This window comes from Temnothorax longispinosus, chromosome 12, assembly GCF_030848805.1.
Source record: "Temnothorax longispinosus isolate EJ_2023e chromosome 12, Tlon_JGU_v1, whole genome shotgun sequence".
Lineage (NCBI taxonomy): Eukaryota > Metazoa > Arthropoda > Insecta > Hymenoptera > Formicidae > Temnothorax > Temnothorax longispinosus.
In genome coordinates, this window is record NC_092369.1 from 154,118 (window position 1) to 170,917 (window position 16,800).

The window sequence follows — 16,800 nt, forward strand, 5'->3', positions numbered from 1 at the left end:
CTGAGAAAAGTGTCCAACAATTTTAGTCGGAAATAACCGAATAATTATGTATTCTAATAACATATATATTATAAATATGTTTCTTGTTTGTAACTTTGCACTTAAATACCTTCTATTCCCTTGTTCTGTAAATTAAAATCCTTTTAATCTTATAAAATTATTATTATTTTTCTTTCTGTTTAGCGCTTAATTTAAAGTCTTTATTTTTCTAAAAGCATCCAGTTTTAACAAAGATATAAAATATAAAGTAAAGCTTATTATTTATTTAAGCATATTCTTTGCAAATAAATTCCAGCATTATGTTGCAATACACAATTATTTTGTATTTCTTATTGTAAACATGAAGCTATAGTAACGGAAGAAATAAGTCTACAAATGTTTATTTTTTAATGTATTCGTTGTTTTGTGATTTGACCTACATTTTATATCACTTTAAACTCAATTATCAAGCGAGAAATGTTATATCTAATGGATTTAATTAATCATATGAAACTCTTAATACATAGATGAACACTTTGTATAACACGATATAGATTACACTTGTATAGAACAAGCAATGTCTAATTCACAAAATTCATTTACATGTACTGTGTAATAAATTCAAAGCGAGTAATTACTTGTTAAGAACTTGTTCCTTTACTTGTTCCTTGTTTCTTGTACCATTTTGTGCACATTCTTAGACTGCGGCCCGATTCACACCTAGACGATGCTTTTGAGTTTTCTTGACGTTTCGCTTTTTTTATATACCCATATATCTATATCATTGTTCGTATCATCCTTGCTTGAACTTGGACCGGTTATCCTACATTTATGTAGATTGTTTAAAAAAATAAGAAATGCGAGGATATTTAGTTCTAATTATGCACCTTATATACTCTTTTGGAAGCCAAAGAGTCGCTTTAAGAATCTTAATATTCGAACATTTAGAAGCGAAAAAATATATTTATATAATGTCTCTATACATATATAACAGATCTCTATATATACTTCTCATGTACCAGGTATTACCTCAATTAATGATGCTGGCGACGACGAACATAATTGGTATCCAGTTTAGAACAAACAACAACGAACGTGAATTTAGAACTATCGAATCTGCTAGTCTTTATTTCAAAGGAAGATCTGAATTTCTCATTAGTTTTTATCTGAAATGCAGTTGGATACGAATGTATAATCATCATATCCTCTAACTATTCGATGACTCTTAGCTAAATGTTCTCGATGTTCCATAATTTTATAAATATAATTGTACTTTTAGTTCTTCTCAGTAGCTGTAAATTTATATTTATCAATCTTTTACCATTTAATGTGTACCTTGACGATATATCTTAATTACTTGGTATGATTCTTACAATTAGCTCATTGCAAATGAGGAAAAAAATGCCCATTATAGTGAGCACTAATTGTAAGTGCAAAAGTGCCTAAATTAATCTGTAGATTAATTTAGGCAACTATCGCAATAGCCTTGCGCAATTATAATCGTCCGTAACGTTTCGACATTGATACGCTAGCGGCCAGCGCGACGCGACGTCGCGACGCAATAACGTAATCGCGTCCGAGAAACAATGGTTGCCTAAGAAATAAAAGCGACTGTTTAGCGCGACTTGTCGCAAAGAAATTATAGGTCTCGGTTTTTTCTAATTAAATCATATGCACGACGATTAATATTAAAAATATGCTAAATGTTATACAAAATCTTAACATCAAATTGGCCTTTTGTAGAGTAGTGTACTTGAAAAGCTACAGACCTTTATTGAAACGGCTGAACTAATCTATTTAATTTGAATGAAAAAGCAGCCATAAATGAATCTAAAACTTTGTCTTTGGAATGGCACAACCACACACATTAATGGTAAAGAATTAGAATTTAATTATTTTTTAGTTGATAATAATATTAATGTTGCTCTTATTTCCGAAACCTGGCATTATTCTAAAACTAGATGATTATAATATAACCTTTAGTGGTCATAATACGACGTGATGCCGATCGAGTCATTGCGAGTGGTCTAGCAATAGTTATTAATTAAATCAATCAATTGTTATATACTTCTAAATTATCTCCCAGTCATACTACAACTAAAAAATTCTAATGCAGTTAAAAGATCGAGATAAACGAATGATATTTTTATTATATAAACTGGGTTAAATTTAAAAAAAGCCGCCAACTGCTAGAAATAAATAAAATATGACTTGACAAATAAAAATGATATAGATTATTGCATATTAGAAGCTGCAGAAAGAACTCCGCAAATCAATAGAAAATGGCTTTCGGTCGCGAATAGGTTGAAATTTTGATATGTTGTAGTTTAAAGCTTTCTGATTAATAGTCCCAATGTAGGCACAATTTCGCAAATAGACCATTTTGGTGTTATTTAATTTTTTTCATGCAGTGCTAGAACGAGCTTGCTTGCTAGAGCTACATAGTGTCAAAAAATTGAAAAGGACAACATTTTCTGATGAGCAATAATAACGACATATATCAATATTAAACTGTTCTCTATTTGCACTTATTGTGCGCAGCTTTTTAGGATATACGACGGCTGACGCGCGCGCATGAAAAGATCAATAATATCGATCTTTATCAATTAGAAAACCCGGGCCTAAACAAAAGGGGAACACGTGGCTGCGTAGCAAGTAGGAAGGAGAGAAGAGACACTTTCCTTCCGTCTATCGTAATGCTTAGTCATCCTTGAAGAGTTTTGTCCTGTATATTAAATTCATTGCGTAAATTTTTATTTCGGAGTTTCGTCTTGTATATATATTAAATTATAAATTCATAGCGTAAATTGTGATTTCTACTTGTTGCGGACAGCGTCGATTGCCGAAGAAACTTGTGCAAAGAATTATTCACCCATATGAAATAGAACCCAACACAACCACGTGGTTATCGTAATTGCCTCTGTAAGTAAAATAAATTTATATTTCTCCACCTCAAGTCTCTGTAATCTTGCAAATCTTATAAGTACTTTCCTTTGGTAAAATGGTCGTAAAGATTTATCAGTTCCTTCAAAACGCCCGAATTTCTTATCTTAACATTAACTGTTGAACTTGAAATTTATTAGAGCCCTGTCAGCCGAAGGACAGGTGTGAGTTTCCAATACAAAACTCTGTCTGAACTTGAAATATAATCCTAAAGACAAATTAACGGAAATGCGGAAGAAGGGAAAAAAACACTTTCGATTTGGGATTACTTTACAATAATAGATTAAATGCGTATGATGTGCAACTGTTGTGATGATACATCAAGCATACCTCCACCAGCACATCCACCAGCACATCCAATGCGTGTGATGTGCGACCTTTGTAGTGAGACATTAAGCATACCAATTATGCGAAATACTCGCTTGGGAACAATTCATGAGTAAGTATACATTAAAAAATTTAATAAAATACTAAAGAATATAATATAGAGATAGTAATAAAATGTTGAATAGCTGAAGAAAATGTAACGGATACAAATGTTAATCAAAGCATTTATATATAATAATTATTTTATCAATTATAATTAAAATTGCGTGTTTTCAAACGCAATTCCGTTTGTGATTCTATGTAATATTTAAGTCTTAATCGCTTCTATAAATGTTCGAATAATAAAATCCTTAACATAGATACGACTATAAAAAAGATGTGAAACGTCAGGAAGACTCAGAAGCATCAGGAACAAGTGAAGAAAAAAGTAAAAAAACAAGTAAAAAAATAAGTAAAGGAACAAGTGAAGAAAACAGTAAAGGGTCAAGTAAAGGAATAAGTAAGTCATATGTCTAAAATTATGTCTTCATTATCACAATATCTTAACGAGTAATTATTTGCTTTGCACTTATTACACAGTATAACATGTAGATAAATCTTGTGAATTAAGCATTGCCCATTCTACAAAAGTATAATCTGTATCGTGTCATATAAAGTATTCATCTATGTATTAAGACAATTAAGCGTATCATTAACTATATGTACATTAATCAGGTTGCGTTTCTTTCTTCTACATTTTTATATTCCTATAAATTTAATAATAAGATAAATCGACAAATAAGCTACAGATATAAATATTAAATTTGAGCATTGAAAGAACTCTTACTGATTATTCAAATCCATTAGATATAATGTTTTTCGCTTATATACATGGTGTGTCCGGAAAGTAATGAGAATGATTTTTTTGTGCTCCCCAGGAAGGCTGCATGAGGAAAGTAATGGTCGAGGTAGTTGAAGGGCCATCTCAGATATACAGTCGGACCCTCCTCAGATTGAGCCCGAACCCTTCGAACGGTCGGTACGTTACAGAAGTGGATCCTTGTTTTTCAATATATTGTCGTGGACGAAAATTCAGAGGAGCATTACGTAATTAAATCTTGCGTGAAACTTGGAAAAACAGCTTCTCAGAAACGTTAGAAATGTTGAAGACAACGTATGGGAAAGTATGCTTCGTCGTATGGAAGGGAAGTCGTTTAGGATAAACAGCGCTCCGAAAACCAACCTTCGAAAGAAGCGTGCTCAACTGAGAAGAATCCAACCAAGATTCTCCCTCAACTACCTCGATCGGGTCCCACTTTTCTCACGCAGCCCTTTTGGATAACGTAAAAAAATCATTCTCATTACTTTCCGGACACACCATGTAAATAAGTAATCGAGTTTAAAGTGATATAAAATGTAGGTGAAATCATAAAACAACGAATACATTAAATCACCGATGCAACTGCGGTTGCATCGACGATTAAATAATTAATAATTTTAATTAAAGCATTAATTTTTTATTCTGTTTTGTGATTTTATCTTTAATTATATCACTAATTTACATTTATATCTTAATGCACTTATGTGACACTCATGAAAAATGTAAAGGACACATCGATTATATGCTTACTTATAACATTATATGATAATATCACATAAGTACATTTTTATATTCTTATATAATAAAATAAAGGAAATGAAAACAACCACTGCATAGTTTATTTTGTAAAGAATTATCTCTTATATTCCGGCAATAAGATAGATTATTTATCATTTATCACACTCTATACAATAAGACACACTAGAAAAAGAAAAAAAAATTATTTATTCACCAATTAAACGGTCGAATTTTAAAAATCTTTGGATCATAGATGACTCTGAGTAAAGTATTTTGAATAGGTAAATGAAAACCCCGGTCTTCAACCTGTAATAAAAATAATATGTTTCAAAATACTTTTTATATTTAATGCGTGTCGTTTTAGAATTACTTTAAAATAATTTTTTAATAAATAATTTTTAACAAATAATTATTATATTTAACAAAATAATCTAAACATTTAGTAAGTAACAAATTCAAATTTTATGTCTCAATAACCTTAAAAAATAATTCAATAATATAGAACAATATAAATATCTTTATATACACCATCTCAAATTTATACTTCAGTTAAGACTTGCAAGCAACCTAAATAATAAAATCATTATATTATAGTTAAAGTTCCTTTTTTTTCAAAATTTCGGGTTAACCCTGGAGAGCATATTTGGGGTGATACGGTACCCCACGCAAAATTTAAATTACGCCCCTGACTTAGGAAGATTAGTTTTCATACCGAGACCCTAACCATAATTCAGTTTAGTCATCCGGCAGTCGACCTCCGTCATTCAGCGAGTGCGTTAGATCCGTACAGAAGCTGTGACCGAAAAAGAAAATCGTTTGGGGTAACGTATTACCCCCGGTCGGCCGTTTACGCTCGACATTTACCACAGTAAGTATATTTCAGATTTTTTGTAAAAATGACTCGTTTTGGCGTTTTCAGCGTGTATTCAAAAGTTTTTCGTGTAAAAATTTTTTATTGACAAAAAAAGCGTTGTAAAGCATTGTAAAAACGACGTGACGAGCATAGAATGACCCTGTGCTGTTCTTGCACAGCAACTGATTAAAACTTTGTAAAGTTTTTGTGGAGTTAATTTTATACTGTTTCCATATACTTTTATAACTTATGACTACTTTTCAAATAAATAATAATCGACAGAATCTGTTTTACTTTCCATTTCTTGCGATTTTTCCCATTCGACAGTTTTTCGTCATTTCCTCTACTTCAGACGTTCAAAAATATACTATTTTTTTAAGAAACGAAAAATTCGCTTACATGCCCTTGAAGGTTGTCCATTCGTTTTTATAAAAAAAGTCATTTCAGCCAAATTTTTGGTTCTTTGTTTTGTTTGTCAAAATTTTTTTTATGTTTTTTTTTACTACCAGAAACTGATGACTACTATCGTCTTCCCTATTAAAGAGCAAAAAAAATTATCTATTACAAAGTTTTTTAACAACAAATAGAAACATTATACACGCGGTACAAGTTTGGGGTAATTTATTACCCCGCTTAGCCTTTCACGTATGAGAAAATTCATATATGCTCTCTAGGGTTAATAAAAACAATAATCAGTTAGCAAATACTATACATAAATCATGGCACTCATATCTTAATACATAATTAGTTAAAACAAAAGTAAAAGTAAAGTTCCCTAATAAAGTTCCCTAGTATGATTATTAAACTGTGTGGAAGTAGCGACAGGATATGATGATTCTTTAAGCTCATTAAAAATAAATGGATTATGGTTTAATTGTTTAGTTTCTAATAATTATATTATCAGAACTATTAATGATAAGATATTGTCAAATGGCAAAATTAGAATATTGATTTTCTTTTAAACAATAATTAAAATTCAGAGATTATTCAAATAAATGCGTCAATCAAAATGTAAGTAATTATAAAAAAACAACAGAAGAGAAATAATCCAAAGTTAATCCTGTGATAATAATCTAATAAATCACATCATTATCATTATCATTATCATTATCATTATCATTATCATTATCATTATCATTGCCATTGCCATTGCCATTGCCATTGCCATTGCCATTGCCATTGCCATTGCCATAATTGCCATTGCCATTGCCATTGCCATTGCCATTGCCATTGCCATTGCCATTGCCATTGCCACCATTGCCATTGCCATTGCCATTGCCATTGCCATTGCCATTGCCATTGCCATTGCCATTGCCATTGCCATTGCCATTGCCATTGCCATTGCCATTGCCATTGCCATTGCCATTGCCATTGCCATGCCATTGCCATTGCCATTGCCATTGCCATTGCCATTGCCATTGCCATTGCCATTGCCATTGCCATTGCCATTGCCATTGCCATTGCCATTGCCATTGCCATTGCCATTGCCATTGCCATTGCCATTGCCATTGCCATTGCCATTGCCATTGCCATTGCCATTGCCATTGCCATTGCCATTGCCATTGCCATTGCCATTGCCATTGCCATTGCCATTGCCATTGCATGCCATTGCCATTGCCATTGCCATTGCCATTGCCATTGCCATTGCCATTGCCATTGCCATTGCCATTGCCATTGCCATTGCCATTGCCATTGCCATTGCCATTGCCATTGCCATTGCCATTGCCATTGCCATTGCCATTGCCATTGCCATTGCCATTGCCATTGCCATTGCCATTGCCATTGCCATTGCCATTGCCATTGCCATTGCCATTGCCATTGCCATTGCCATTGCCATTGCCATTGCCATTGCCATTGCCATTGCCATTGCCATTGCCATTGCCATTGCCATTGCCATTGCCATTGCCATTGCCATTGCCATTGCCATTGCCATTGCCATTGCCATTGCCATTGCCATTGCCATTGCCATTGCCATTGCCATTGCCATTGCCATTGCCATTGCCATTGCCATTGCCATTGCCATTGCCATTGCCATTGCCATTGCCATTGCCATGCCATTGCCATTGCCATTGCCATTGCCATTGCCATTGCCATTGCCATTGCCATTGCCATTGCCATTGCCATTGCCATTGCCATTGCCATTGCCATTGCCATTGCCATTGCCATTGCCATTGCCATTGCCATTGCCATTGCCATTGCCATTGCCATTGCCATTGCCATTGCCATTGCCATGCCTTGCCATTGCCATTGCCATTGCCATTGCCATTGCCATTGCCATTGCCATTGCCATTGCCATTGCCATTGCCATTGCCATTGCCATTGCCATTGCCATTGCCATTGCCATTGCCATTGCCATTGCCATTGCCATTGCCATTGCCATTGCCATTGCCATTGCCATTGCCATTGCCATTGCCATTGCCATTGCCATTGCCATTGCCATTGCCATTGCCATTGCCATTGCCATTGCCATTGCCATTGCCATTGCCATTGCCATTGCCATTGCCATGCCATTGCCATTGCCATTGCCATTGCCATTGCCATTGCCATTGCCATTGCCATTGCCATTGCCATTGCCATTGCCATTGCCATTGCCATTTCTATCATTATCATTATCATTATCATTATCATTATCATTATCATTATAGTAATTTACACATCCTTGCACTTAAAAAGTGTATTAAATATTTATATGTGTGTAATATTTGCAAATTATTGAACAAATTCACTTCTACACACTTCCACACACATTTATACAAGAATACATCTATGTAATGTATATAGATGTTCGCGATTCAGCGTGCGGCAGACCAATGAGCGACGTCGTTCCACGGGTGGCGCGCTTTCAGGCGCAGCCGTCGCACGAGTCTCTCGCTTGTGGGTCACCGACAATATAGAAGAATAGGAAGTTTTTTATATGACAAGGAAAGGGTTTTGGAGTTGCTAAATACCGTGTTATACCGTGAAAGTTATGAGCCACGAGATTTTGTAAATTCTAAAAAAGTATTTAAAAAATTTTTCTTTCTCGAATTGAAAATTGAATGTTTTCCGAAGATCGTACAATATATACCTGACAATTATCTACGACATTTTTACTCGGACTTACCAGAAATAGCATATAAAGCAAAATGTAATGAATGTGGTAGCATTATATTATCTTATTTAACGATATATTGAAATTTAAGAAGACATTTAAAAATATATCATGACTTGATAAACCGAAGTCAACATGAGTAAGTACACACACACAATTAACAACTTATTAAAATACTAAAAATTATATAAAATTAATGTAATGATAAAACAATCAATAGCTAAAGAAAATTGAGCGAATAAGAGCTTTCATAAAAAACTACGGCATCTATAAAAAACTATTTGCAATTTCGATCATAAATGTGCCTTTTCAATCTTATTGTTAGTGTAATAATATTTTAAAAAATTTAAATTGTTTATATTCACATTTTTTATGCATTATAAACATATATAAATTTGACAGTATAGGTATACGATTCGTATTTGAATCATCTGGATTCAAAATTTTCGAATAGTTCGGATTCGAATCATAGAAATTCGAATTGGAATCGAATCGAATATTACCCGATTCGATTCGATTCAATTCGTATAGAGGTATTCGAATAGTTCGCACGTCTCTAATAGAAAGCTCGTAAGACTGGTTAATTAAACCCAATAAATAACCATTATTTTGTTTATAAATAATGTGGTACAATTGTCCCCCTTTACTGTTACAGTTGTCCCGGAGATTAGGACGGAGAATAGGCGGAGGTTATCTGCCTATCATCTGTTTAGCAACAACAGTGATTGCTACATGCAAGATCAGTCTCCCCACTATAGTAGCCATTCGTCACGAAAAGATTAAGCGGTTAAATGCTAATAAAAAATTATACACGTACGCGCGATAATTTTATCTATACTTGACACTACTTGATATAAGCGTCATTGTACATACGTGCACATTATGTCGTCATTTTCTAAATTGTATTTTTTAAAAACCTGCGTCAATCTTTCAAACGTGCCTTAGCCGCTCGGCGCTATCTGTCGATACATACAAGAAAGAGTACAAAGGAAGGCACAGTTCAAATGTCATCACGCTATGGGACCTAAAGGGACTGTATATAAAAGCCTCGCCGTGCATGGCTTCGTCAAAAAGAAAGTCGACGTCCAAAGCAAATAAAGTGCTCGAGTCGTACGAAAAGACAAAGCTATGGCATCGAAAATACTTGTGGTACTTGTAATGGTCAGCATCATCGGTTTGATCGTACCAGAAATTTCAGCAGTGCCAACATGTGAGTAACTAAAACTTCTTGTGCTTATACAAGCATTGTTATTCCCCAGACAACACAAATGTCTCAAATCAAATTGTGTTCACTGGGTTATCAATCGTTTAAGCCTTTATCCAGGTAGATAGCAAGTCACAATAAAATCAAAATGATGTCAAAATGACGGCAAAATGAATTTTTTTGTCATTTTACCATCATTTTACCATTATTTTGACGTTTTTTGACCTTATATTGTGACTTTCGTGTTCTACTTGTATAAGCTATACTCAAGCGAAACATGTATATAGTTACCTAATTGAGAATTAATAGTTTTGTTTTCATCGTAGATTATTTTTTTGGTGGTCAGCGAAAATGTAATCCGGGAAAATGGTACCGTGTTGAATGTATCTACTGTATCTGCACTGAAGCGGGCACAGAAGACTGCAGGGATGAATATTGCGGGTATTTCTTGCCAGGTACCAATACGTGGGTTAAAACGCCAGTAGTTCCAGTACCTGATGATTACTGGCAATGGTAAAATATAAAAACTTCTATGAATTTAATATTCTAATGTGAGAAAATAGGATTTGACAATTTTTATATTATACTGGCATAATAGTATTGTGCATTAATTGTTTTATGCAATCATACATCTATGTATTTCTAAAAGTTTAATTGCGCTTTACACGATTTTTTGTTAATCTTTTTTATTTCCCTTTCAGATCCGTATCATTGATGATGAATGTACAAGAACCGGTTTATGTAATAATCATAAAATAAAGTCATAAAAAAGTAAAGAAACCCATTAAATATACGTACTCTTCGAAAAACTATAATTCAGATTACCTATATTTTTGTATTTTATTTTTATACAAAAGTTTGTACAAAAATAATAATATTACAATTATTTGCAGCTATATCAATTATTTATTTAAGCATTCTTTGCAAATAAACTCCACATTATGTTGCAGTACACAATTATTTTGTATATATTATATATCTTATAGTAAACATGAAGCTGTGTAGTAATCGTATAGCTTTCGTAACATTTACTTTTTCTATTACATATATAGCTTCATATTTACAATAAGAAATACTAAATAATTATTGTATATATTGCAACATAATGTGGAGTTATTTGCGTACAAAGAATATTTAAACAAATAATAAACGTTGCTTTATATCTTTGTTATAACTGTTCAAAAATATATATATAAAGAACTTTAAAGTGAGCTAAGCAGAAAGAGAAATTATGATGAAAATTTTATAAAATTAAAAAATCTTTACACGACAATTATATAACAATTCTCTTAATATATACCTCTAATTTCATCCAAATAGATATAATAGTCCCTTTAGGAAATACCGGCCCTATATTTTCCAATTGCGAAATCTATATCTAATAATATAAATCTACTCGCTCTAAAAGTCGAAGAATGAAATACCACTCAAAACGAGTGAAATGCAAGTGTAACGAAAAGTGAATTGAGCACTTTGAGTAATTTGCCACTCTGAAAAAGAGTTAAATTGCGTTTTATAAGTCGGAGTTAAATCGCACTCCATTTGAGTGAATGAGCACTCTTTTCGAGGGCAGCAGATCAGTGTTCATATAGGAGTCCCTTATAGAAATTTAATAATGTAAGTGATTATTTGGCTAGTAATTAATTACTTATTTTGAGTATTAAAATCATGAAAAACAGTACTTTTAATAGTCAAAATAAGTAATTAATCACTTATAGCCAAATAATCACTTACAGTATTAAATTCCTGTAAGGGGTGAATAATTATCACTCTACAATTTTGAGTGGAAAATTTCACTCTGTTAGAGTCATCATTTATTATTCGATCTTTAATGAATCGTGATTCACTATAGCTCTTTTAGTCAAGATCGTATCACTCCGGTAAAGTAACCGCTCTAAAAATTTGAGTAAAAAATTCACTTATGATGAGTGTCCGCATTTACTCAAATTAGAGTGACAACCCTCTCTTTTGGAGTAACTATAGCTATCACAATCACTCAAATATATTAGTGGTAAAACCACTGTATGAGATTTAGAGAGTATGTGTATTTCTTTTTCTTCAACTTGACGCTACAATTGCTTCGAAACATTCTTCTTTGCTCTTTTTTTTTAATAAAAAAAAAAGAAGAAAAAAACTTCAAAACATTTGTAGCGTCAAGTGCTGGACCGCAGTAGTCTATGTCATCTATATTGTATTTCACAAGCGGCATTCACCAATTCACCTTCAGACCTCGATAATCGCAAGAAACGTAAGGTGGGCTTCCGTGACTCGGGATCTGTCGAGGAACTACGATTCTCGAAGTCGAAATAGTCGAACAGGTCGAAAGAGCAATTAATGGCGACAATCGAGTCTGCTCGTTCCATATCCATATGTTATTGTATTACATCTGCAAGTCGAAATGAGTTATACACGCGGCCACACGGAACGCGTTATTTCTCATTCCCTAATCATTTCCTTGACACTTGGGATCGTTTCGACAAATGCATATATACTACTCTATCGTGGATTATAAAATGCAACACAGACATAAAATCGTTGGACGTCGTTCAATGCGCGTCCTACGCGCACGATATTTGTAGATTTGCAGATATACTGGCGCGCAATCGTGATAAATATTTGAGAGAGGCTTCCTAATAACGTCTGTCATCCTGCGAACGTCGAGCAAACTCGCTCAAGTGATTTGCGTTAAATCAATAAATCATTCGGCGGATCCGCGCTTGGGTGCGGCGCCGGCGGCTGCCATCACGTCGGAGCGTTATCCGGCTCCGATAACGCGCCGATAAGAAATCAAATTGCAAGCGACTGAATCGAGCGTCCATCGGACTAATCGTCGGGTGTCATCGGAGGAGGATCCCGCGAAAATGCTGAGTTGCAAAATGGGCGCCGATTCCAAATGTATCCTGGTGACCGGCTTCGGCCCGTTTGCCGCTCACGCGAGGAATGCCAGCTGGGAGGCGGTGGAGGAATTGCAGAAACTGTGGACGAACTCTGTGGAATTTCCCGACGTTGAACTGGTCGCGGAAGAAGTCCCCGTCTCGTACGATTACGTGTCCAACCGTGTCCCTCATCTCTGGAAGAAACACAGTCCATTGGTAATTAAGTATAGCGTTCCCAGACAGCATGCATGTCCAAAATCGGACATAAAACGTCTTAAAGACATGTTTAAGACCTCTTTAAGACATCTTTAAGACGTTTTTTATAATATAATGTCTAAAAGACGGTACGTCTTTATGACGCCTTATATCCCGATTTTGAACATATGGTGCTGTCTGGGTTGCAACTCGAGCTACGCAATTTCTCGACACATATACTTATTATTTCCTATTTTAGATTGTTCTACACGTGGGTGTATCGCACAAAGCTGATTCTCTAACGATAGAGTGTCACGCCTGCAGCAACGGCTACAAGAGGTTCGACATAGATAATAAATACCCTGATGAAACGAACGTCGAGTGCAGCGTCCTGGAAACTGGGATAGATGTCGAAAAACTTTGCGATAGTGTGAATGAAAACTCCGAAAGAAGTGGATGCAAAGCCTGCGTCTCGTACGATGCCGGCAGATATTTATGCGAATATATATTTTATCAATCTCTTTCTGTTGAGCCGACAAAGACTCTGTTTGTGCATGTTCCAGACTTTGACAAGTACTCCAGTATACAAACTGCAAACGGTTTATACGATATTTTGTGTTATTTATTGAGAAATTTGAAATCCAGTTAACAGTCGTAATCTGTTTAGCTGTCAGTAATTAATAATAGGATACAATAAAAACAATGATATAATTTTATAAAAATCTATGTGCTTAAGGCCTGTACACGTATATACGACATAATATCTAGAAATATAAAAAGATTAAGAATATAAGATATGTAATATAAATAATGTGATGTGATAAAAATAACAGTCTTAATCTATTAAGCAGTAATTAATAACAGAGAACAGTAGTTAAGCAATAATTTTATAATCTATGTGTTCAAGGCCTATATACTTTCTTAAATCTAGAAGCAAAAAATTTAAAAATATAAGATGTGTAATATAAATAATATAATGTGATATTCTTATAGGATAAGGCATATGATTATGGCAAATACAAGTTTCATTTTTTGCTGTATAAATGTCCAGCTTTGATACAAATGTAATAACACTCCAATTACTGCATCGCAACTTATGATCCAGGTTGAAATTTCGTCCGTTCGGGTGGAATGTTGTATCTAAGCTCGTGAAATTCCGGCTTTCTGATCATCGATGCAACGTGCCCCATTTGGATCGTACAGTCGGGATTTAGATTCGGTGGTAGTAACGTGCATTCTCGCTCTAAGATGCACGCTAATCCTTCTAATAGCTCGATGAATCCTATAGACGCTGCTGCACGCCGTAATCTGTTTACCTCCTATGCGACAAAAATAATCATTTCGTAAAAATTCCATCATTTAAATTATATGCAATAGTCTTGTATTTTTAGTCCGTCTAATTGAATGATCACATTACCTTGTAAAAGTTCTGTGTCTTGTCTGGTAATTTTCTCGCATGTCTCAATATTTTTTGAATATCAGATTGTAAGCCAACTTGGCGAATCCATGAAGGAGCATTTTGCGTATAGCTTCTCTTTTCAGCTGGTCTAACTGGAAAACTAACTGGAGAGCTTTTGACTGTATCTAATGGGCCTAAATTGCTGAAATTGCCTAACCACGGTACAACGTCAGATCCTGGCTCTAATACCGTTAGCATTAAGTTGGATTTCTTCTTAGTATCCGCCCAAGAGTATATAAATCCATACCATTCGTTGTTCAACATACAAAGAGCTGCCATATTTTCCACCTGCAAAGTATATTAATTATCTATCAACTTAATCAAATGCAAATAATAATAATTGCTAGATATCGAGCAAGACATTACCTTTAGTGCTCCGTGAAGCAATACGCAAAAAGACGGCATTTTTCCCTCGTCTCCGTTTTCATCAGTATCTGAATCCTCTTCTAATGATACGCCTTGCATACTTGAATTTTTCTCTGTTACCAATGGCAATACTAAGTGCCTAGAAATGGAACTTGGGCTACCAACATCTCCTACAGATATAAATCCACATATTTCTATGGTTTTTGATATTGCCAAGCCCGGGGTTAACTCGAAATCCGTCTTCTTTGTGTAAGGCTGAAACGTATGAAGTATTGCAGTGTCTATGCAACTGTGTTTATAGTAATCTAGCATGTTCCCATGTTTCTCAATTTACCATGGGAGCTGGCGATAATAAAATGCGGGAGCCTAAATGGCCACACTTTAGGTATCCTTGGAAGGAAACATAATTCGCTTCAGCTAGCTTCTGGAAGCAAGCCGCGACGGAGTATTTGCTAAGCGGTGGGTCAGGAACTAGTACAATACTGTCGCCACCAGCTAGATCAACTAAACGTTGATAGAGAGGTAAACCAATCTGCAAACTAGGGTCTGAAAACATATATACAAGTGATATATTTAAATATATACGAAATAAAAGGTGAATAAAAGTATGTTTACGTTTCTCGACTTACCCTGCTGCGACCCGATGCAAACTATACTTAATTTCCCCGGGTATGGAAAAGGTAATGGAAAGGGATTTGTGTCTTGTGCGACATTCAAAGAACTCAAAGAATTGCCTAAAGACATTTGTCCTATGCCAGGATTACCATCCGTAATTAATATCACTTGGCAAGCAGTGGCGTTACCCCATTCCGCCATAATTACATTGTTAACCCCGTGCAATGCTCCTTCGATGCACGTCTTGTCCCACTCCTCGATAGTTTGCAACTTTGCACGTATGCTGTCATAATCGCGCGTGAACGGGCAAACTATTTCGTATAACGACGAGAATACAATCTGAAAAATTCGTCAAGTTTACATATATTAGTATACCTATTGTACTTCACAGCATTAGTCTGTCTTCTTACCAGCGACACAAATTCTAGTTTCGAGTTAACTTGCAAGTAGTGTAATAGAGAGTTTATCCCATGCACCGCTAAGTGATGCCGTGTCAACGGTTCATTTTGCAAATTGTCATTCGTCCCACCTGTCAATACAGGTCTCCTCATTGAGAGAGAGACGTCCAACGCTATAACCGTAGGCATTTTGACGCCCGAGTAAAGATTAGCGTAAAGTGATTAGAAACTAGAGACACTTAAAAGTCTCATAATATATTTATCAACTGCATACAGCTTCTTTTTCGCCGAATCTGTATAAACTTATTGTTCGATGCGAACGTATAGGTTACACAGAGAGCCACGTATTAAACTTTCCTCTGCATCGATTTCCTATCCTCGCGAAAAGGAGGTTATTCGTCTGGAGTTAATAAATAGGTACTTGAAAATTTCGTTAACAATACTTCTGTCATGCTAATGAATTTTTCGGCAAAAATGGTGCCGTGTATCGACGCATCGGTCCACTACTTGACGACTTGACGAGTGTTTCCAAGTGTTTCGGGGATACTTTAACCCTAACCTATTCTGAGTTCCATACGGCTTCGATCATACGGCACGAATGTTTACATTTCGGCGGCGTTCATAAAACGCCTGCTATATGTACTTGATAAAATTTTATAGAAATGTAGCATATGTTTATTTTAGTTTTCTCTTTAAAATAATTAAGATTAAATTAGAATATTTTACGACATACAGATATATTTTTTATTAGCAGATAAGGATGTTGGGTTGTACAATACCAGCAAAAAGTGATTAAAATTTGAAAACTGCAGATTTCTTAGGTTTATATCGTTTGAAATATAAAATAAATTTTATATTACATATAAGAAGTTCAACTATCGTAAAATAACATGATTT

At 34.8% G+C, this 16,800-nt stretch overlaps 2 protein-coding genes across 2 annotated transcripts; one reads left to right on the forward strand and one right to left on the reverse strand.

Moving 5' to 3' along the window:
* The first annotated feature begins 12,380 nt into the window (after positions 1–12,380).
* On the forward strand, positions 12,381–13,921 carry LOC139822862 (pyroglutamyl-peptidase 1). The gene is made up of 2 exons (XM_071795006.1): positions 12,381–13,086; positions 13,325–13,921. The coding sequence occupies exons 1-2, from the start codon at positions 12,856–12,858 to the stop codon at positions 13,712–13,714; spliced, it is 621 nt and encodes a 206-aa protein (XP_071651107.1). The 5' UTR covers positions 12,381–12,855; the 3' UTR covers positions 13,715–13,921.
* A 151-nt stretch (positions 13,922–14,072) lies between these two features.
* On the reverse strand, positions 14,073–16,506 carry Ints14 (integrator complex subunit 14). Its single transcript, XM_071795005.1, has 6 exons — positions 15,916–16,506; positions 15,520–15,844; positions 15,225–15,436; positions 14,891–15,145; positions 14,483–14,812; positions 14,073–14,384 (listed from the first exon to the last, which is right to left on the reverse strand). The coding sequence occupies exons 1-6, from the start codon at positions 16,090–16,092 to the stop codon at positions 14,160–14,162; spliced, it is 1,524 nt and encodes a 507-aa protein (XP_071651106.1). The 5' UTR covers positions 16,093–16,506; the 3' UTR covers positions 14,073–14,159.
* Between the last annotated feature and the right edge of the window lie 294 nt (positions 16,507–16,800).